This window comes from Acinonyx jubatus, chromosome C1 (genome assembly GCF_027475565.1).
Source record: "Acinonyx jubatus isolate Ajub_Pintada_27869175 chromosome C1, VMU_Ajub_asm_v1.0, whole genome shotgun sequence".
Classification (NCBI taxonomy): Eukaryota; Metazoa; Chordata; class Mammalia; order Carnivora; family Felidae; genus Acinonyx; species Acinonyx jubatus.
This window is the reverse complement of record NC_069381.1, coordinates 28793098-28813634: the sequence shown is the minus strand read 5'-3', so window position 1 is coordinate 28813634 and position 20537 is coordinate 28793098. Positions and strand designations below refer to the sequence as shown.

Genomic DNA, 20537 nt, shown 5'->3' with positions numbered 1-20537 from the left:
TACCCATGGTTGACAATTTTCAACCACTTCCCCCCTCCCCAGCTGAGTCTCAGGGGACAGAAAGGAAAGGTCGGTCACCAGGAGAGTCTGCAGGTTTCCTTTTAATCAAGGCTCTGCTAAAAGTGTTTGGTGGGGCTAGGAGCCCCCAAAGCATGAAATGGACATGTAACACCACCTGGATCCCCCAAAGCAGGTCAGACCACTCTGGAGAGCACTGCTGGTCTTGCCCAAATCCGGGTCATCAGACTGGGTATTCCTTGGCTACATTTCAAAGCTCAGCACTGCCTTCAGCCAGGATGAAGTGGGAGTGAAACCCAGCTGCTAGCAGAGCGGCCACCCCAGGCCGAGAGCCAAGTACCAGCCACTGCTGGTGAAGACTGGCCCCTTTATTGAAGGGGGTTGTTCAGAGTCCAGCCACCAGCCCCGGGAGGGAGAGAAGTCAGGGCGCCCATCAGGGATGGTCAGGGCTCCGCAGCTCCATCGCCAGCATCCTTTGGAAAGCCACCTCGGGCGGAGACAGCTGGCTGGGGAGGCGCTCCGGCTTTGGCTGAGACGTTCTGGTTGGAACAGAAAGGAAAAGTGAGGCTGGGAGGAAAGGCCTTGGATTAGGCCCCGCAAGGATATGGCCACTTGGCATTCGGCTAGCACTTAACTTTTTCAAAGCCTCTCGCCCAGATGAAAGGAGGCTGGGGGTAAGGCGGTGGGGACACTCTTCCACCCTCCAGGGGAAGCTAGGGCTTAGCAAGTCCAGCCACGGGGCAGTCCCCACCTCCCAGGCCCAGCCCGGGGTGGGCACTGACCCCGCCACCAGCCGGCTCCGGGCGCCGGCGGCCCAGCTGCCGCAGCATCTCCTCGCAGGCGGCGATGGTGTCCAGGAGCTGCCGCTGCCGCTGCTCCACCGCGTCCAGCAGCTGCTGGGCGCGCTCATCCCGGGGCGGCTGCGGGGGTGGCCTCCCGCCGAGCCCCAGCCCCGCCTTCCCACGGTCCACGCCGGCAGCCTCCCTGCCCGGGAGAGAGCGACAGACACACGGTCAGGGCCGGCGCTCGCGCGGGGTCCGAGCCCCTTCCCCCCGCCCCGACGGGCCCCCTCTCACCCCCGTGACCAGTCTGAGCCCGGGCCCCATTCCATCTCCGCCTGCGCGGCCCGACCACCGCCCCCCTTTCGGCCGCCCCCCTCCCCAGCGTTGGGCTAGGGCTCCGCAAGGCTGCGCCCCGCCCCGTCCCCACCGGTCTCCTTCAGTCCTCCTGGGGGTCGCGGTCCCTTTAAGGTGCCCGGCGTGGAGGTGGGGCCGAGCTTCCCCGTCCGGAAGCTGACTGGGCGCGTCACTTCCTCCCGGAAGTGGGCCCGGGCGGATGTCTCCGGCGCGTCCGTGCAGGGGGCTGAGGGCCGCGGTGGCTGCCAGCGTGGGGTTGAGCGAGGGGCCGGGGGGCTCCGCCCGGAGGGGCCGCCTCCTGCGCCCACCGAGCCCCGCTCCGGCGGCGCCGGGGGCCCGGCTGTTGCGGCTCCCGGGGAGCGGGGCCGTGCGGGCCGCAAGCCCGGAGCGCGCCGGCTGGACCGAGGCGCTGCGGGCCGCCGTGGCCGAGCTGCGCGCCGGCGCCGTGGTGGCCGTCCCCACCGACACGCTGTACGGCCTGGCCTGCTCGGCGAGCTGCTCGGCGGCACTGGGAGCTGTGTATCGCCTCAAGGGCCGCAGTGAGGCCAAGCCGCTGGCCGTCTGCCTGGGCCGCGTGGCCGACGTCTACAGGTGAGGCCGCCCCGACCCGGCCCCGCTGAGGGCGGCACCGCGGGAGGGGCTTCCGGTGACAGGCTTGGGAGACTGAGGCGCAGAGAGCGGGAGGGGCTTGTCCAGGCTCACCCAGGAATCCGGAACTGGAAATGTGTATCGAGCACTTAACGTCTTCCAGTGTCTGAACGAGATGCTGGGGCGCCGCGATGAACGAGGCAGTCAGGGTCCTTACTCTCCTGGCGCTTTTGTGATAATGGCGGGGGGCGGGGGGGGGGGGAAGGGGAGGGACGCCCATGGTTTAAAAAAAAAAAAAAAGGAAACAAACACGATAGCTTAATTTAGTAGGGGCGGGGGATGCCTTGAAGAAAATGAAACATGGAGCGTGATAACGGTTCAGCTGTTGTAGCCTCAGAGACCAGAGGCATGTGGGCCCCAAACCGGGAGTGCTCCTCTGGAGCCCAGCGTCTCAAACTCTCAGGGAGGTGAAGAGGGAATACAGACGGATCTCATCGTAGTCCCAAGAGTCCCCTTTTCTAGATCTGTCCATAGTCTGGAATAGGACCAGCAGCGACCCTTCATTCTTGGATGGATCTGTGTCCCCTCTGTTTTCCAGGTATTGCCATGTGAGAGTACCCGAGGGGCTCCTGAAAGACTTATTACCAGGACCAGTGACCCTGGTGTTGGAACGCTCTGAGGAGCTTAATAAGGATCTGAACCCCTTTACTCCTGTGAGTCAGATTTGCTTTTCTTGTGTCCCCAGACTCCTGCCATCTGGCTTTCACTAGGATCCAGGCCAGACCCACTCCCCGCCCGTCTCACCCTTTTTGATGATCCTCTCCCCTTGCTTTATAGCTCGTAGGCATCCGGATTCCTGACCATGCCTTCATACAGGATTTGGCTCAGGTGTTTGGGGGGCCACTTGCTCTCACCAGTGCCAACCTCAGCTCCCAGGCCAGTTCTCTGAACGTGGAGGTAAGAGCTTCCCAGTCCTCCCCGCAGAAACATCACCAGCCCAAACACAGATTGCTCTGAATCTGTGGGGTTGATGGTTCACTGGAATGACCTGCAGGAGACACCCATTTGCTCTAATGGTGGGAAGTCGGCCTGGTTGGCAGGGGTGGGGTGGGGGTGGGGGGATCAAATTAAAGGATCTTGAAAAGGTTTCATTAAAAAGTCTGAGAGGTGAGGCAGAGAATTGCTGTTTTCTTCCTATTGTGTTTTTAGTAATAAGAAATATTACGGTAAGTGATTTTTTTTTCTCCCCCATTTTTTTGACGGTAGCAGTTTGAAAATGTCGTTAGGCAATAAGCCTTTACATTAGTGCTGTAAAGAAAGTTAAGGCTCTGAAAGGTTGTGTCACTTGTCCCAGGGACTCCTGACCCTGTTCTTTTACCTCGGCCGATAGCCATGTCAAAGAAAGGATTATCCTAATCCTGCCTTGACTGCATGGCTTTAGAACAAATGAGAACACACAGAAATGCCACCACACGTTTTTTTTCCTACAGAACTTAAATGTAAAACATAGCAAAGTACTGGGGTTTCCCAAGCCCAGACCTAAACAGAGTGCGGTCAGGGGCCCTAGAGAGTGAGGGTGAGAGCTCAGCATCCTTTCTTATTCTGGGACTGCAGGCTTTACCTGGTCCCCGTGGCTGTGCCTGAGGCAGTGGGGGTGGGGGTATTCTTGGCTTGTCCGCAAACATTTGACCCAACCAACACAGTAGCTGGTAGTTAAGACCCAAATGCCCAGACTTAGCCACCACTGCAGCATTTTCGTGAGTGGTAGTGCTGGGGAGAATGGGTGATGCTCTAACCCAGTTAACAGTTCAATCCACAGATTTTGGAGGGGCATCCTTCCCGTAGCCCCTTAAGGATTGAGTGCTGGTGGCATGCACGTGAGAATCCACCTGTCTTCCTCTCCGTACCCTTACCCTACTGATCCTGAGATCCAGAATCAGAGTGTCCTGGATAAAGTCACTTGAATGTGGTGACATAGAAATTTGGGCGGAAGCTCAGGGTAGACCCCCATGTCTTTGGACACCTACCTAGGTAGGACTCCAGTCATTGTATTTATACATCCCCAACAGAAGCTCTGTGTGGCATCTCCTCTTGGCACAGAAAGAGTTTCTCTGAGTTTCAGGTGTTACTTGAGGCACCGACCTAGGAGGGCTTCACACCTCACAGGATGCTGTATCCCAGGCGCTAAGGCAGTGTCCTTGGCACAGGTGACCTTCACTGCATGAGGTTCCTTTCCCTGCTTAGAGGAAGATGCCTCCTGTTTTAGAAGTGTGCGGTCTTTGCTTTCTTATGAACTCTGGGTGCAGCGTGACGTCATGGCAGACGCCAGAGGTAGCGTACATGGTCTTCCTCTCCTTCTTCTCAGGAGTTCCAGGACCTCTGGCCTCAGCTGTCCCTGATCATTGATGGGGGACCAATCGGGGATGGCCAGAGCTCTGAGTATCGCCTGGGCTCAACTGTGGTTGACTTATCTGTACCTGGAAAGTTTGGCATCATCCGCCCAGGCTGGTGAGTCTTTGCTGTGGCATGGGGATAGAATTGGAAGGGGGTTGGAAGGTGCAAAAAAAAAAAAAAAAAAAAAAAAAAAAAAAAAAGTCCTCGGCAGAATAAAGGTTGTCATTCCTATCTTGTCCCGAGGGGAATGAGCAGGTTTGAAGGACTGGCGGATGGAGGTGGGGACTAAGTTTGCCGGTGTTTGCTGGCTTTTTCAGATTTCAAAGGATTCGTCAATGATCTATTGAAGAGCTGATCACCATGCTCTGGTGGGCTCAGGGTTTTGAGGAGTCAGACTTTAACTGCCCTCCATTTCCTCCTCAGTGCCCTGGAGAGAACTACAGCCATCCTCCAGCAGAAGTACGGGCTGCTCCCCTCACACGGATCCTGCTCGTGAATTTCGGGAAGAGGGAGGGCCCGAGGACTGGTGCTGGACACTGTGTGTCTGTTCGCTGGTGACTGACAAGGCCTCATTCACAGAGGCCACGGGGGCCACAGCATCACTAGTCTGACGCTTTCAGGCAGTGTGTCCCTCTAAACCCTGTAGACCAGGCCCCAGAAGCTGCTGATTTTGTCTCACACTGGTGGGGGAGGTCATATTTATGAACTGTACTTTCATATCAGCCAAAAGCTGACTAGACACTTTATTTGAGCACATTCCTAGGATGGCCTTGTCCTAATAAGTTTCTTCTTAAAAGATATGTTTGAAACATTGAAAGAACAGACTTGGAATCTAGTCAGAGCCTCCCCTCTGGTGGATGGTGGCTTTTAAGGTCCAGATCAGCCAGTGCACCAGCTGGTGCTGTTGGAACGTCTCAAGTGACCAAAGGCATGTGTTTCTGCACCTGAAGCTGGAACCAGATTAGGATAAAGGTTGTTGAGCCACGGGCCACACACGGTTTCCTCTGAACCAGTGAGGCCGGTGGTATGGTGTGCTGTGATGCCAGGAAGAGCCATCGTTTTGGGCAAGTTGTGGGAAGTGAGCTCAGTTGGCAAGGGGTGCGGGCGGGGAGGTCCAAATTAGAGAATACTAGAAAGCAAATCTCTACTATTTCTGTCAGCCAGTGGCTTTTTTTGTATTTATTCATAAAATAAATTATAACAAATTATACCTATAACACTTTTATTTGAATCCAGTGTCTACTCAGCAGCCTGCATCTTTATTCATGTGAATACCAAGTGTTAAACAGTTATTCTTGGGTATTTGAACCTTGTTTTTCATTAATAGAAAATGTTTTGTAAATAGTTTATTCTTCTTCTTTTGAATTATTTCCGTAGGGGAGGATTACTGGGTCAGAGCGTATGAACATTTTTCTGGTTCTTGATACAGATTCACCTTCAAAAGAACTGATCAAGCTTCCTTGCCATCAGCAACGAATGAGACTTGCTGCTTCAGGCCCCTGGCCTTGCTGTACTTTTAGAACTTTCCAAATTGTGTATGTGGGAATGAAGCCTCCTAGTTTCTCCCTTCTGTAACTTACTACAGGTCACCATCCAACCCTTTTCACCCGTCCTGATCTGCTCCATCCATCGGGTGCCATTCAGTATCCATGACCTAACTGGAGCCGGGGGTCCTGTGGTAATCCATAGGCCCGCTTCTTCCCCTCCTGCACCTTGCACCCCATTCCCAGTACTGGGATTCAGTCTTGAGCCCATAAAGTAACGCACATATTTCCAAGTAGCTCCTAAGTCTTGCCAAGGAGGTGTCCCAGGGTCTACTTTGAGGGCTCCTACAATTATAGCACATTAGTTTATTTGTAAATAAGCACTAGTTGGTTACATATCCCCTCTAAAAATCGTGTTTAAACTTCTCATTTCTCACTCTTCGTTGTGCCAATGCTGGCCAGCCGATCCCACATGTCAGGTTGTCACGAAATTTGAGGGCGGGCTCAGAATTCAGGAAGTCTCGAAGAGAGCAAAAAGAATGCTTACTTGAGAATACCACGTCGTATTTAATTGATACAAATCACAGTAGCACTGAAAATGGCTCGACTGAGTGGGCCTCATTCAGTTTAGGCAGCTAAAGGGAGGTGGGGCGGAGGGGGGGGGGCCCTAGTCCTCTCCCTGGAGCTAAATGGTCATCTGGGGAAATGGAGGCTCTGGAGCACAGAGGTATTTTCTTAGAGGAAAAAGAACAACTCCCAGCGCTGGGTAAAACTGCAAAAAGAAACTGTGCTCAGGCACTAGCTACAAGGCCACACCAAAGAAGGAAAGCTGGATCCTGTAAGCTTCTGGAAGAAAAAGGACCTTGCCAGGTCAAGTTCCTCCCTAGCGCCTAGCACATAGTAAGGTGCTCAATTAGTGTGTGTTGAATGAATGAATGAATGCTCAGGGGTGTTTCCTGATCATTGGGTTCAGGAGTCTACCGGGAAGGGCTTCAATCTAGAATTTCCCTTTTGGGAAGCTTCAAATCCGGTTCCCTGACTTAGAGAAGACAGGTGCTGTGGGAGGAAGGCTGAAGAGGAAGCAGGGCATGTGCTAGCCCCGAGCCCTGGCCCCTCCGAAGAGCAGTCACCTGGTGGCTCCGCTGCACACCAACTTGCTGAGTTCCAAGCGAGGAGGGACTATTTTAAAGTGTCGGGACAGGATATGGAGCTGCCCTGGGCTAAATCCAGTCACCCGCCAGCCTCTGTGGTTCCCTCTGGGACCCTGCCTTGTTTCCTGTCACCGCAGAGCACCCCGGCACCACCTGCCCAAGGAACAAGCTCTGTTCCACGTGGGCCCAGGCTTGACAGCCCACCCAGAGGCGGCCCGCCGCTGACTTGGAGACCGGCGAGTGCCCATGACCTCAGCTGAGCCCCACGCAGCGACACCTTCCGGTGAGGCCAGGACGTTGGCACCTCGTGGCCGTCGGCAGGCTCCTCACATCAGCCACTGCTCCTTCTCTTTGATGAAGTGCTCTGCCCAGCGGCGAGTCAGCTCCAGGTACAGGTTGGGCTGGTGAGGCAGGTAGTCCAAATACAGACGTGTTGGCGTCTTCTTGGGAATGGCCTTCTCGATCTGGGTGCCCTCATGCCACTCATTGAAGGAGGTGATGGAGACAATCTCGGGCCTCACCGTCAGGGCTGCCTGCAGGGCTGTCTCATAGTACTTGCCATTGACCCTGTTCCGAGTATTGTGGTTATTCCAGGGCCGGATGCTGGTGTCAATGTAGCCAGGCCCCACGCTGGGGATGAACATGAGGTTGTTGGCATCACAAAAGTTCTTCACGGCTTTCCAGTTCTGATGGGAGGAGCCGAAGGAGAAACCATTGGAGGCAAAGTAGGTATACATGCCATCAAATCCGGCAGCCAGGATGTCGTGGGTGTGGCCCTCCTCCACCAGCAGGGCTATGAAGACCCCATCATAGGGGGTGTTGCGGATGGAGTGGGGCCCATTGGGTGTCAGGAGGTGAGCCCAGGCCTCAGGGGACGTCAGGTATGAGTCGTAGATATAAAAGAGTGGGAGGCTCTTGCCCATGCTGTTCTTATAGCGGTAAAATGCAGCATGGGAGCCATACCTGAGGAGCAAGAGGGAGAAGAACTTGACTTGGCCGCCTAAGAGGGGCAGCCAGTACAGCTGTAGGACAAGCCATGGGTTAGATCTTTCCTGATGCCCAAGTGCAATTTTGGATCCAGCCAGGCCCCACAGTTGGCGTCATCATGCCTCTAAGCAAGAACCCAGTCTTCCACCCCCCACCCGTCCCCAGCCTCAGAGATCCTGTATTCAAGCCTCACTTCCTTGCCCTCCACCATGCCACCCCCTGTCTTTCATCTATACTGCAGCAACAGCCCCCTAACCGGTCTCCAGGCTCCCACTGCTGGCTCCCTACAATCCACTCTCTTTAATCACATTTGATTGCTCTTAGTACTGAGACCTGCAAGGCCCCCTCCTACTTGATCTGGCCCTACCCACCTCCGTCCCTGCTGTAACCCCATCTCTACACACCAGCTACACTGGCCTTTTATTCTGCCATCAGGCTTGTCCCATCATGGGCCTTTGGATCTGAGAGCCCTCTGCCTGGAATCTTCTGCCTGCTCCAGATCTCTGAAGAGCTGACTCTTACTTCAGGTGTTAGTTAGCTCACATGTCATTTCCTCAGAGAGGTTCCCTTGACCACTCTTTCTAAAGTATAGCACCCATCCTCAGGCATGCTCTCTAACACAATATGCTGCTTTATTCTTTCTCAATTGCTTTTTCAGGGTATGGGTCACAATTTGATCTTTCATGTGTAACCGCTGTGCGCTTCACTGCCTCAGCACACTGGAATGTAAATTTTGCTAGTCCTGCCCATTACCATACAACCGGGGCTTAGGACAGTGCCTGGCCACCTGAAGGCACTCAACTGTTTTCTGAATAAGTGGATGATACATGCAAACGCCGTACAAGCCACTTTCACATATATATTAACTCACATAACTCTCACAAGACTCAAAGGTTCAGAGGCTTGCATCGGATCACAGATTAGAGGCTGCTGCATCAAAACTCAAACCCAAGTTGCTGACCCCAAGGCCCGGTACTGTCTACTGTGAAGTAGCTGCTGAGGACACAAGCATTCTGCCCTTGTGTGCCTTGACCTACCTTTCTAAACCTTCAGTCCCACCCCCATTTTGATCCCCACCAGAATCCAGGCCCCACAGCAGCCTTACGTGTCAATGATGTACTTGATGTTGTCATGCAGAGTGACGTCATCCCGGCCCTTATAGGGTTGGATGTGGAAGGCCACCTGCCACAGACAGAGGAGATACCGGTGAGTATCTGCCCAGGGGCCATAACCTATAAGGCTCATGCTCCCCTAAGGCTTGAAGGAGAGGGCCCAACAACTGTAGGCATAATAGAGATAAAAGCAGCCACTGCCCTCAGGGCCAAGAAAACGGGCAAGAAGCTTGCCCAACTCCCACAGCAGGACATCTGGGAACCATTTGGATGGACTGTGACTGAATGGCTAATAGGTTTAAAGCTCACATGCCAGTTCCACGTGATTGGCATTAGCTGCTTGAAACCCTGGGAAGAAGGATGCTGAATGAAGCTGCATTGATGGACAGAGATGCTATGATCTGTTAAACATGTCAGTGATGGGCTCAGGAACAGGAGTGGGACTCCTCTCTGCTGTTTATCTTCCTTCGCCACCAGAGAGGGGAATGACTTATTTGGTTCATTTGGAGAAATTAACCGGACATGCTTCACTCAGCTCATTCATTCCTCTTGAAAGCGCGCCTGCCTGCCAAGAACATGGGTTGTACTCTACGCCTTGAGGCCCAGCATTGCCTCCCACTAGGGGTCTGAGGCTGGAGTTGGGTTTCTGGGCGCATTTGGGTCCTTGCCTGCCCTCTATCCAGAGTCAGGCTCTCCAACCTAACTTCTATCTGATATTTATTGAATCCCCCATTTCTCCTATATTTAGTTTTCCCCATTTTCCCCCATAATTCAAGAAAATAAGAGTGACAGGGGCTATTTCGTAGAGCCCCACCCCCAACACCCACACTTGCTGTGTATTTGCCATACTTAGGCTAATGCCAAGAACTAACCCTGCGGGCAGAGAAGGGGAAATCTGAATGGGCCAAAGAGCACCTAACCTCTTCTTGGAGACTCACCTGGATGTTGTACTGATGGGCGGTGTCGAGAATGGCGGGCACCAGGTCATCTGAGGGTTCCCCGTTATCATCAGCCATGCCAGGTGGGTACCAGGACAGGACCAGGACGCCTGAGACACAACACAGAAGCTACTTCAGAGACACAGAGTACCCATGCGACGCAGATGTGTTTCCTCACAAGCTATCTCCAACTGCAAAATGGTTTCTGCCTGAAACCTTGAGCGGGGGGGCTCTGGCAGGCCAGGTTTACTTCCTGCAGATCAGATCCCAGAGCCTAGCGTCCTGGAGCTGTCCACGCCCGCGGTGCTGAAGCGAGGCGGCAGCGGGAACCTTTGCGCACCAGGCCGAGAAGGAGCCTGACAAAAGCCTGAGTAGGACTCGGCTTTCGCTTGCATTCCCAAGGAGTAGAACAAAGGGAAATGGGTGCATAACACCACACCCATCTGGAAGCCACAGTCCTGTCTCTGGAGGAAAGGGGCACATCTAAGGTCCCGCGGGGAGAAGAGTCCCAAGCCGAGGTCATCTTATTCTTCCCACAGGAAATAACGTTTGCCTCGACCATCTGCCTCTCTAGACTGTAAGATCCTGAGGGATGGCCTCTGTGTTATTTATCTGTGAATGCCTCCCCTCATTGTCTCTGGCATTCAATTTCTCCCCATTCACTAGCCATCTCTAGATAAATTGAAATGTGTTGTAAAATCCAGCAGAATTCAGTGACAAAATCTGAAAGAAATGAGCCTCCCCACCAGAACCTGCCTACAAAAGAGGCTCCCAGGAACCTCTTTTCAAGCAGAGTACTTGATGAAAAGCTGCTGCCCGCCCTCCCCCCCCCCCCCCCCCGCAAACAGAGCAGGGTCCATCATACAACATGGGCAAACTTTCTGCAGCCAGCAAAAACAGGAAGGGCTGCTGCCCTACCCCTGTATCTGGTGTGAAAGCTGAGGCCATCCCAGGCGTGACTCCACGGAACCCCACTCCTGCAGGGCCAGGATACCCAGGCCTCACTTACCCAAGACTAGAAGCCCAAGAGACAGGAAGACTCTTGCTCCCTCTCCTTGCTGTCCCTCCTTGGGACAGCTCGGAGCAAATGCCTTCTTCCACTGGCCCTCCCAGCAGCTCTGCCCTACAAAAGGGCCCTATTGTAAGGGGTCAGAAGGCAGAGTAGGGGGAGACCTAACACTAGAAGGTAGGGGCGGCGCCGCGTGGTAAGCGCTGAATGAAAGTAGAAGGGAGGGAGTAAGAAGCCAGGCAGAAGGGTGAGTGGGACCAGAGGCTCGGTGACAGGACCAGTGGGAGTTGTGGCGTGGAAACGAGGAAGGGCGAGGCTGGGGGACAGGGCCGCCCGAGGGTGGGGGGCACTCACCGATAGCGGCTTCCTTAAGCTGGGTCATGTGCTCCCGCAGCACGTCGGGGTCCCGAGAACTGTAGGGCCCCAGCTCCGGGTAGAAACTGGAGCCCAAGTCGTCGGGAGGACTATGGCGGCCGCGGGGGTAGCTGGCCGAGATCTTGGGGTCCCAGTGCGGCACCATGACGTGGTCCCAGTGAATGTAGTGGCCTTCGCGCCGCGGGCTCCCGTACCAGGAGTAGTAGAAGGCGTGCAGGTCCGAGTAGACGCGCAGACTCTGCCCGGGGGCGGGCTCGGCCTCCGCGGGGGCCGGGCCCGGGGGGCTGCCCGGGCCGGCAGTGCGGGGCGGCGGAGGCGGAGGCGGCGGCGCGGCGGGGGCGGCCGGGGCCCGGGCGGCGGGCGCGGGGACTCCCTCCGGGCGTCGCTCAAAGGGCGCCAGCTCCAGGCCCGGGCCCAGCGCCGGCAGTCCGTCCGGAGCCTTGAGCGTGCGCAGACCCATGAGCGTGCCGAAGGCGAAAAGCAGCACCAGGAACAGCGCGATGCAGGCGCGGCGCCGCCGCCGGGCCATGGCGGCCCCTGCGCTCCCCGTGGCCCGCCCGGCTACCTCCCCGCGCACCGCGCCATGGCTGCCCGCCCGGCTCCCGCGCGTCGTGCAGCCCGCGCGCGTCCCAGGGAGACGGCGACGCCGAGCACCGAGCGCGGCGTGGGCGGCTCCCGGCCTCTCCCCCGCAGTGCGGGCGGGCCCGGCACACGGAGAATGCAGGCGGCGCAGACCAAGTGGTCAGGAGTCGAGGGGGAACCGGACGCGAAGAGTGGCAGAACTGCTAGTGCCCTGGGCCAAAGGAGCAGGGGCCTAGTCGGGTGGCGTGGCTCACGAAGCACTCGTCTCCCTTCGGCCCGGGCCAGCAGCGTAGAGGCACCTGGAGGAGGAAAGGGAATGCCCTCCTTCCCAAGCCCAGGAGAAGGTCCGGGCGGCGGCGCCCGAGGGCGTGGGAGCAGAGGGCAGGGTAGGGAAGAATGCGAAATGTCGGAGTCTGACCCTCTCGCCGTGGATCTCCTTCCCTACTGGTCCCTCCTTACTGACTTCACCGACCCTCTTCCTGCTGTTCTCAGTGACCTCCCTTCTTTGCACTCAGACCCCCTTTCGCACCCCGGGGAGCCTCCGAAACTTGAGGAGGGAAAACCCCAGGAGTCAGACGCTACAGACACTGGCTAGAGCGTGGGAGGACAAGGGACACCGTGACTTGCACAAAGTCACACGGACCGGGCCTAAACCCAAGAGCTCTTGTCACCGGCCAGACTGCTGGTGCCAGGCCTGTTGTCCAGGGCTGTTTGTCTTTGGACAAACTCCTAGGATCGGTGAGAACTAAATGAGATAGTTACCGAAAGGCACTTTAAACAGGGCCTGGCAAAATTAGCACTCGGTACGTGTTGGCCATTCTTTCCGGACTCTGGGCACCAGAGGGCAGACCCTGGGTCTTAATACCCTTCTAGACTCCGAAGGGGGGCTGCAAGAACAGGGTCTGACACTCAGTTCCCGGGGCTGTTTGCTGAGTGAATACCAACCAGTCTCTGGTGTGATATTCTATAGGCAATGACACCTTCCTCACTCAACACTGAGTTCTTACTCTGCATTATTCATGAGTTTACTTATTCAGAAAATAGTTTTGTTTATTGTCTGCCTCCTCCACTGGTCCATGATGACAGCAACCTTGCTCTAGCTGCTGTGTCTGAAATAAGGTTTGGCATAATAGTAGGCACCTGATTCTTATTTAAGTAAAAAAAAAAAAAAAAAAAAAAAAATTGTAGGAAACCCAGGAAGAGGAGGAGCAAAGTTGGGGAATGTGGGTAGGTCTGGAGCCAAGGAAAGCGAGTTTGAGAGAATTCATAGTAGTAAGTGTGAAGTAAGTAGGATGCCTTCAGCTCCAAGCAGCAGACACCTGATTCACACTGGCTTATGCAATATGGAAATGTATCATCTCATAATGCAACATCCAATGGCAGGACATCCAATGGTAGGGCAGAGTGAGTAGATTCCCTGGTTCAAACAACATCATTAGGAACCTGAAATGTTTCCGTCTCACTGCTCTGCTGTGCTCGCCATTGACTTCATACCAAAACCTACCCAAACTGGCTCCCCTCATATCACAAAATGACTGCTTGGGGGCAGCTGAGGCAGCATGCTCCCTTTCCCCAACCAACAGGCAACAGTAAGACCCATTTCTCTTTCCTAGAAGGGCTAAGCAAGCTTCTCCTTAAAGCTCATCAGTCTAATCTGGTATAGGCCTGCCCGTTCATCCCAAACAAATTGTTGCCAAAGGGGATGGAATTACCATGACTAGATTAGATTAAATGTTTGCAGTGGATTGAAACTTGGGGAGAAGACCTTGCTCTACCATGGTATTAAATGGTTCTGGAAATGAGTAAGAATGGGAAGAGGAACTTTCAGGAACACCAGCATTTTGGGGTTGGGCGGAGGAATGGGAAGCCAGGAAAGCTTCATGAAAGAGGAAGCAAGAAGTGGGAGTGACTGGTGATGGTTTTAGAAAACTGGCGGGTGTTTTCCCCAGCTCTCCATCCCTCCACTATTTCCAGAAATGCCCTGCAATGTAATGGTGGCCTCCACTGGCCGTGTCTGGAGTCCCAGACACTACCACCCAGCCATAATGGTTTGATCTGGGGCTGGGAGCCTGACCCACAAGGAACCAATGATAGTGCCCATTCCCCACTGTACCGATCATGGACACCCACCCAAGGGTCATCAATTATAACACTTCTCTGGGATTTTTTTCTCGCTGGGACTGAGGGTAGATTCAATCTTTCTCTCTTAAAGTAGTACCGTTAATTGGGGTGCCCGGGTGGCTCAGTCAGTTGAGCAAGAGGCTTTGGTTCAGGTCATGATCTCGTGGTTGGTGGAAACATTTGTGGGAGCGAGCCTGCATCAGGCCCTACACTGACAGCATGGAGTCTGCTTCAGATCCTCTGTCTCTCTCTCTCTCTCTCAAAAAAAAAAAAAAAAATATATATATATATATATATAGTACCATCGGGGAAGGAACAGGGACAGCGAGGAACTTAGTGGTATTGAATCTCTAGTTTCAGTTTTCCTTGAGGCCTGGTTTCAGTGTGAAACACTGGAATAATCTTTTAATAAATTACCTTTTAATTTTAAGCAAGATGATGAATTCATGGAGCACTTTATTGGTTGCCTATCAATCTCAAGCAGAGATTGACCAAGGGACTCGGGAGCAAGGAGGGCATTGGGGAGGGAATCCTAGGAAGTGAGAGTAGGGAAGGAGAATGAGACAAAAAAGAAAAGCCAGACTAATGGTACATTATGGAGGTTGCTGCCATTGATAATGGGGCTTTGATTCTGCCTTCTAAGAAGTGTACAAATGCCTCCCAGAATTAAAAGGTTAAAGCTAAAGCAATTATCTGCTGGCCCCCATCATCCCCTGGTTGAGTGTTTTCCATAGGGCTGTTAACTTCCTTACCCTTCTGGCCTCCTTTGTGCCAGGTAGGCTCCCATGATATTGGAGAAGGTCCTGAGGCAGGGCAGAGAGACACGTCATATGTTTGAAGTGGGACGCTGCCAGTTAGAGGTAAATCTGGGCTTACCCAGAGCTGTCCACCCTAACTGTACTGTCCATAAAAAATTACTACAGACTTAGCAGCTTAAAACAGCGTGAAAGCGCATAATCTCAAAGTATTATCTCGCAGTTTCTGTAACTCAAAAGTCCAGGCACAATGTGGCTCAGCTGTTTTTCTGCTTGTCTCACAAGACCAAAATCAAGTGTTGGCAGGACTCTGTTCCTTTGTGGAGGCTTTAGGAATGGATCCACCTCCCAGATCATTGACAGAATTCAGTTCTATGTGATTGTAGAACTGAGGTTCCCATCTCCTCACTGGCTGTCAGGTGGAGGTCCTTCTCACCTTCAAGAGGCTGCCTGCATTTCTTCGTTTGTGACTTTCTTCCTCCATTTTCAAAGCCAGCAACATGAGGCCCAGCCCTCACACACTGAGTCTCTCTGACTTCTTTTCTACTCTTAAGAGCTCAAGTGATACATTAGGCCCAGTTGGGGATAATTTCCCTGTTTTAAGGCCAACTAATTAACCTTAATCCCAGCTGCAAAGTTCCTTCACAGCAGTAACTACATTAGTATTTGAAGGAATAGTCCAAGGTCAAGAAACTCAGGGGCAGGGACAGCTTCAGAATTCTTCCTCCCTCGGAAACTGTTGCTGGAATCAAAGTGAGCCAAGGGGGTGTGATGTGTGGCTTCAAAGTTGTCTGCTAGGGGTGCCTGGGTGGCTTCATTGACTTTGGCTCAGGTCATGATTCCAGAGTTGTGGAAAGGAGTCCCACTCTCAGCACAGAGCCTGTGATTCTCTCCCTCTCTCTCTCTCTCTCTCTGCCCCTCTTGTGCTCTCTCTCAAAATAAATAAGTAGACCTTTTAAAAAAAAGGCAAAGTTGTCTGCTACACCCACTCTATCAGTTAGAATGTGTTTGTCTGTAAATAAGAAGAATAGCTAACTAAAGTTCTCAAACTTTAGCGTCATATCTAACTTTGGGGGATTTTGTTAAAATGCAGATCCTGATTCAGTGGGTAGAAGTGAGGCCTGAGGTTCTGCGTTTCTAGTAAGATCTCAGGTGGTGCTGAATCTGGTGGTTTCAGACCACATTTTAGCACTTAAAGTATAGTGAAATTATTACACCAGGTTTTGAGGAGTCTTTATTTAGATAGGCTGGTTTTGGAGATGGTTAACCCAGTGCTTCAAAGACATGGAGGCATCATATCATCTTTAAATGTTTTTTTAACATTTATCCATTTTTGAGAGACAGAAAGAGACAGAGCATGAATGAGGCAGGGGCAGAGAGAGAAAGAGAGGGAGGAGACAGAATCCGAAGCAGGCTCCAGGCTCCGAACTGTTAGCACAGAGCCTGACGTAGGGCTCGGACTCACGAACCGTGAGATCATGACCCGAGCTGAAGTCGGATGCTTAACCAACTGAGCCATCCAGGCGCCCCGGGCATCATATCATCTTGTCTGTGGTTTCTTTGGCCCTCTCCTCATGGTTGAAAAAGAATGGAAGCAATTTCAAGCATCACTTTCCCACTTGCCAATGTCCAGATGCAAGAGGGAAATGGCTCTCTTATAACCCTTTTAAAGAGTGAGATAAATTCTTCCAGAAGCTCTCAGCTGACTTCCCATCATTCCTCATTGGCTAGAATAGTGTCATATGCTCATGCCTAAGCCAATCCTTTGCCAAGGCCATTCAGAAAAAAAAAAAAACAGCCAAGAATGTCTTCCATATCTGCCTAGAGTCTCTTCTCCCTTTCTTCCCCCACAGAACTGTTGAGAGACAGCCATTTCTGCCATGGCAGTAGATAGCAGGTTTACTCTGTGGAAGGGTAGAACAATAAAGCCTCCAGATTCGGGGGTACCAGGCAACAGTAGAGGTGGAGATGAGGTGCCATGTTGCAATCCAGGGGAATAGTAAAAATATGCATAATAAGTGATAAGAAGTTCAGCCCCTTGAAAAGCTTTCTATCAAGCTTTTGTACCAAGTCTGAGTGACTGTGTTCTGGAGAAAAAGAAAGACCCTTAAGAAAAAGTTTACACTTAGTGAAAATCCAGCTCACTGTCTGATCAACCCAGAGTGAAATATATAAGTTAGCAAATCTGCTTCTTGCTTCAGATCTTTCAAATCTTTCAATCAGTTTTGTGCGCCTCACTCTCCACATGAATAACCAGCCAATGATTCCCAGACATTTAGTAAAAGTCTCTTATGTGAAAGGCAGAGATAAAAATAAGCAAACAAAGAAGAAAGAAAAAGGAGCAGAAGGAAAGAAAGAGTGAGAGAACAAGAGCAACTAGATTAGAGGAAACAAATAATTCAGCTCGCCAAACATAACAAATGTTGTCATCCAATACCCCAGAGAGTTTGCATTCATGAAACAAGAACAGGATGCTATATAAAAGGGAGGAAGTGTTGATTAGAGTGCAAGATAAAACTCTTAGAAATTAAAAAAACAAGAGTTGAGGGACACATGGGTGGTTCAGCCAGTTGAGTGTCCGACTCTTGATTTCAGCTCAGGTCATAATCTCACGGTTATGGGATCAAGCTCCATGATGGGCACCAAGCTGAACATGGATCCTGCTTAAGCTTCTCTCTCTCCCTCCATCTGCTCCCCTCCCCCCTTTCTGAATTAAAAAATAAAGAGCTGAAATTTAAATTTAAAAAACCTTTTAAACATTTTATTTTATTTTTTGAGAGATCACAAGCAGGGAAGGGGCAGAGAAGAGAGAGAGACACGGAATCCAAAGCAGACTCCAGGCTCTGAGCTGTCAGCACAGAGACTGATGCAGGGCTCGAACCCATGAACACAAGATCATTACCTGAGCTGAAGTCAGTGCTCAACCGACTGAGCCACCCAGGCGCCCCTGAAATTTAAATTTTTAATATAAAATTTGGAAGATCAAGCCAAAGAATCTCCCAGGAAGTAGGGAAAAAATACCCCCAAATCCTGAAGATGGAATTTGAAAGAAACATGAGAAAACTAGAGAATTGGTCCTGGAGTTCAATGTCTCACCACTGCAAATTCCACACAAAAAATTATAGATAACACTGAAAGGAGAAATTACCAAAGAACTTACTTGGGGCGCCTGGGTGGCTCAGTGGGTTAAGTGTCCTGATTCTTGAATTTGGTTGAGGTCATGATCTCCAGGTTTGTGAGATCGAGCCCAGTGTCGGGCTCTGTGCTGACAGCATGGAGCCTGCTTGGGATTCTCTCTCTCTCTCTCTCTCTCTCTCTCTCAAGTAAATAAATAAACATTTAAAAAAAAAAGAACTCACACAAGAAAATTTCACAAAACATGACTTTATGGTTTGTGATAGTCCTCCAAGTGAGCATTGAAAGGAAGGAAATACACAAAGGACTCATCATTATGAAAGTTCGGGATAGTGAAAACAAAGAGAAAATACAAGTTTTTAGGGAAGAAAAAAAGATGTTACATGCCAAGGATGTGGAATGAGAGTAACACTGGAAGTAACACTGGAAGCCAGAAGACAGGGAGACTTACTTCCAAAACTCTGAGGGAAAATAATTTTGAACCTAGAATTCTATAACCAGTTTAACAAGTGTGAAGAGAGAAGAAAGACATTTTTAGGTACCCGAGGTCTCAGGGTTTTTTCTCCTGTGTCCTCTTTTTCAGGAAGCCACCAAAGGATATAATGAAGGGCTAAATTTAAAAAGGTAAAGAGAAACTTGGGATCTGGTAAAAAGGAAATCTAACACAGAGGAAAAGCTCTGGGGAGCGCCAGGATGACCTGGGCAAGTCCAAAGAGGAGTGTGCCCCAATAGGAGTGGAAAGATACCCCAGCACAGGTATGTTCAGGAACGATGGATATTGATACACATCCTGATATATAACCCATTCCCAACTTTCCTCTTCTGTGGCTGTATTTTAGGCTAAATCACGAGCAGATACATTACATCCTAGAATATTTTTCACTATTGAGCCAAATGTGAACTATAATTACACTTCCTTTCTTGTACAATTTTTATTTCTCCTGGAGCTCATTCCCCTTTTCCCTGTTTGATTTGTTTGTGATATCTTCATTAGTTGTTTTTCCTAAACTGTCAACACAACTACAGCAATTCTGTGAATACTGTCTTCCGCACAGTTCACGTATTAGGTTGTCTATCAATTAATGAATAAAAGTGGTCAGATGATGATAAGTGCTGTGGAGAAAAGCCAGACAGGGTTAGGGGAGGAATGCCAAGGTGGAGAAGTTTTGTAATTTTTAGTAGGTTGGTCAGGGAAGACCTGAAGGTTGGCAAGGATGACCTGAAGGGAGAGAAAGGAAACCATGCAGACATTTGGAGGAAGAGAGTTCCAGGCAGAGGGAACAGCAAGTTCAAAGTCCTGACACACACACACACACACCTGCTAAAGTGGCCATTTTGTTCCATTGACCATGGCGTTTGGACCAGAAGCAGACATATGACCCAAGCTAGACAGTTCGATTCCTCCCCAAGAATGAACCAAAATTAGCTGTTGGGAGGTAAACTGAAAGGTCATGCAGACTCAGGGACACAGTAGAAGCTGGAGTGGACATGACAGGCCATGTGGATCATGACAAGCCAGAGTGTTGGGGAGACCAGAGTTTAAGGGCAGATGCCATGAGGAGGCTGAAGTGAGCAGTCTGTCTACAAAAAGGAAAGCGCAGCCACTATGCTATGAAAAATAAAATAAAATAAACCAGAGATTATTTTACCCCAGGAGGAAAGAGGAAAAGAGAGCAAGAAAATACTTTTTTTTTTTTTAAGGAGAAATCAGCTGCCTCTGTATCTGGCAGCTCTCAGACCTGCTTCATTTGCCACCAGCTTGTCCAATTCATTCTTGGGAGATATGTGCATCCACCTGATAACTTCTCTCTCCTTCACTTCAGTATATTTAAATATTTTTGTCTGTGGCGGATGGACCCTCACATGGTCCCCAGGATTCCTGTTCCCTCGTGTGCGTGCCCTTCTAAAACCCCCTCGCCCTGAGTGTGGGTGGGACCTGTGACTTGCTTCTAACCAGTAGAATGTAGCACAAGTGAGAAATTCTGTAGATGAAGTTAAGGTCCCAGATCAGTTGAATCTGAGTAGATTAAAAGTGAGATGATTCTGACTTAATCATGAAAAATCCTTAAAAGAAGGACTGGGTACCCTTGAAGGGACAGATTCTTATTGGCTTGATGAAGTGAGCAGCCACTTTGGGAAGTTCATATGACAAGGAACTATGGGCAGCCTCCAGTCAAGAGCCAGGAAAAAAGCCAGCCTCCTCTGTCCTACAACCACAAGGAAATTAATTCTGTCAACAATGTGAATAAGCTTGGAAGGAAGTTATTCCCTAGTTGAGTCGTTGATGAGAATGCAGCTAGCCAGCACCTTGATCACAGGCTATGGGACCCGGAGCAAAGGGCCCATCTAAGCTGAGCCCAGAACTGACCCATGGAATATGTGATGTATTATTATGTGTATTCTTTTAAGCTGCCAAGTTTGTGCTAATTTGTTAGTACAGCAAGTAACATACTGTCTGTCCAACCAACTTTGACTGAATAAATAGGCTTTAAAATTTTTAAAAAACTTTGTAATGTTTATTTAATTTTGAGAGAGAGAGAGAGAGAGAGAGAGAGAGGAGGAGGAGGAGGGGCAGAGAGAGAGAGAGGGAGACAGAGTCTGAAGCAGGCTCCAGGCTCTGAGCTGTCAGCACAGAGACCAACATGGAGCTCGAACTCACAAACTGTGAGATCATGACCTGACCCGAAGTCAGATGCTTAACCAACTGAGTCCTTCACCCCAATAGGCTTGAAATTTTTAATCAGGATGCCTA

At 51.1% G+C, this 20537-nt stretch overlaps 3 protein-coding genes across 5 annotated transcripts; 1 reads left to right on the top strand and 2 right to left on the bottom strand.

Moving 5' to 3' along the window:
• Positions 1–81: 81 nt before the first annotated feature.
• On the bottom strand, positions 82–1361 carry CC1H1orf122 (chromosome C1 C1orf122 homolog). Of its 2 annotated transcripts, none has more exons than XM_027059615.2 (3): positions 1228–1361; positions 801–1002; positions 82–557 (listed from the first exon to the last, which is right to left on the bottom strand). In XM_027059615.2, exons 2-3 carry the CDS (start codon positions 846–848, stop codon positions 462–464), a joined length of 144 nt encoding a protein of 47 aa, XP_026915416.1. In that variant the 5' UTR covers positions 849–1002; positions 1228–1361; the 3' UTR covers positions 82–461. The 2 variants fall into 2 exon arrangements, with proteins under 2 accessions (XP_026915416.1, XP_026915415.1); XM_027059614.2 differs by having other exon boundaries at positions 1095–1230.
• Positions 1354–5483, top strand: YRDC (yrdC N6-threonylcarbamoyltransferase domain containing). Its single transcript, XM_027059613.2, has 5 exons — positions 1354–1745; positions 2341–2455; positions 2580–2699; positions 4108–4250; positions 4560–5483. The coding sequence occupies exons 1-5, from the start codon at positions 1354–1356 to the stop codon at positions 4630–4632; spliced, it is 843 nt and encodes a 280-aa protein (XP_026915414.1). The 3' UTR covers positions 4633–5483.
• Positions 5206–11854, bottom strand: MANEAL (mannosidase endo-alpha like). 2 transcript variants are annotated; one of them, XM_027059612.2, is made up of 4 exons: positions 11172–11854; positions 9809–9918; positions 8864–8940; positions 5206–7734 (listed from the first exon to the last, which is right to left on the bottom strand). In XM_027059612.2, the coding sequence occupies exons 1-4, from the start codon at positions 11719–11721 to the stop codon at positions 7098–7100; spliced, it is 1374 nt and encodes a 457-aa protein (XP_026915413.1). In that variant the 5' UTR covers positions 11722–11854; the 3' UTR covers positions 5206–7097. The 2 variants fall into 2 exon arrangements, with proteins under 2 accessions (XP_026915413.1, XP_014925811.1); XM_015070325.3 differs by lacking the exons at positions 8864–8940; positions 11172–11854 and having other exon boundaries at positions 9809–9879.
• Between the last annotated feature and the right edge of the window lie 8683 nt (positions 11855–20537).

Coding starts and splice junctions, on each gene's coding strand:
- CC1H1orf122 (XM_027059614.2), bottom strand. CDS start 1,129: ATGGAATGGGGCCCGGGCTCAGACTGGTCACGGGG. Junction 1,003..1,094: donor GGCTCAGACTGGTCACGGGG/GTGAGAGGGGGC, acceptor TCTCCCGGGCAG/GGAGGCTGCCGGCGTGGACC. Junction 558..800: donor CGGAGCCGGCTGGTGGCGGG/GTCAGTGCCCAC, acceptor TGTTCCAACCAG/AACGTCTCAGCCAAAGCCGG.
- YRDC (XM_027059613.2), top strand. CDS start 1,354: ATGTCTCCGGCGCGTCCGTGCAGGGGGCTGAGGGCCGCGGTGGCTGCC. Junction 2,456..2,579: donor ATCTGAACCCCTTTACTCCT/GTGAGTCAGATT, acceptor CTTGCTTTATAG/CTCGTAGGCATCCGGATTCC. Junction 4,251..4,559: donor GGCATCATCCGCCCAGGCTG/GTGAGTCTTTGC, acceptor TTTCCTCCTCAG/TGCCCTGGAGAGAACTACAG.
- MANEAL (XM_027059612.2), bottom strand. CDS start 11,721: ATGGCCCGGCGGCGGCGCCGCGCCTGCATCGCGCTGTTCCTGGTGCTG. Junction 9,919..11,171: donor GCTTAAGGAAGCCGCTATCG/GTGAGTGCCCCC, acceptor GTTGTGTCTCAG/GCGTCCTGGTCCTGTCCTGG. Junction 8,941..9,808: donor CCCATCAGTACAACATCCAG/GTGAGTCTCCAA, acceptor TGTCTGTGGCAG/GTGGCCTTCCACATCCAACC.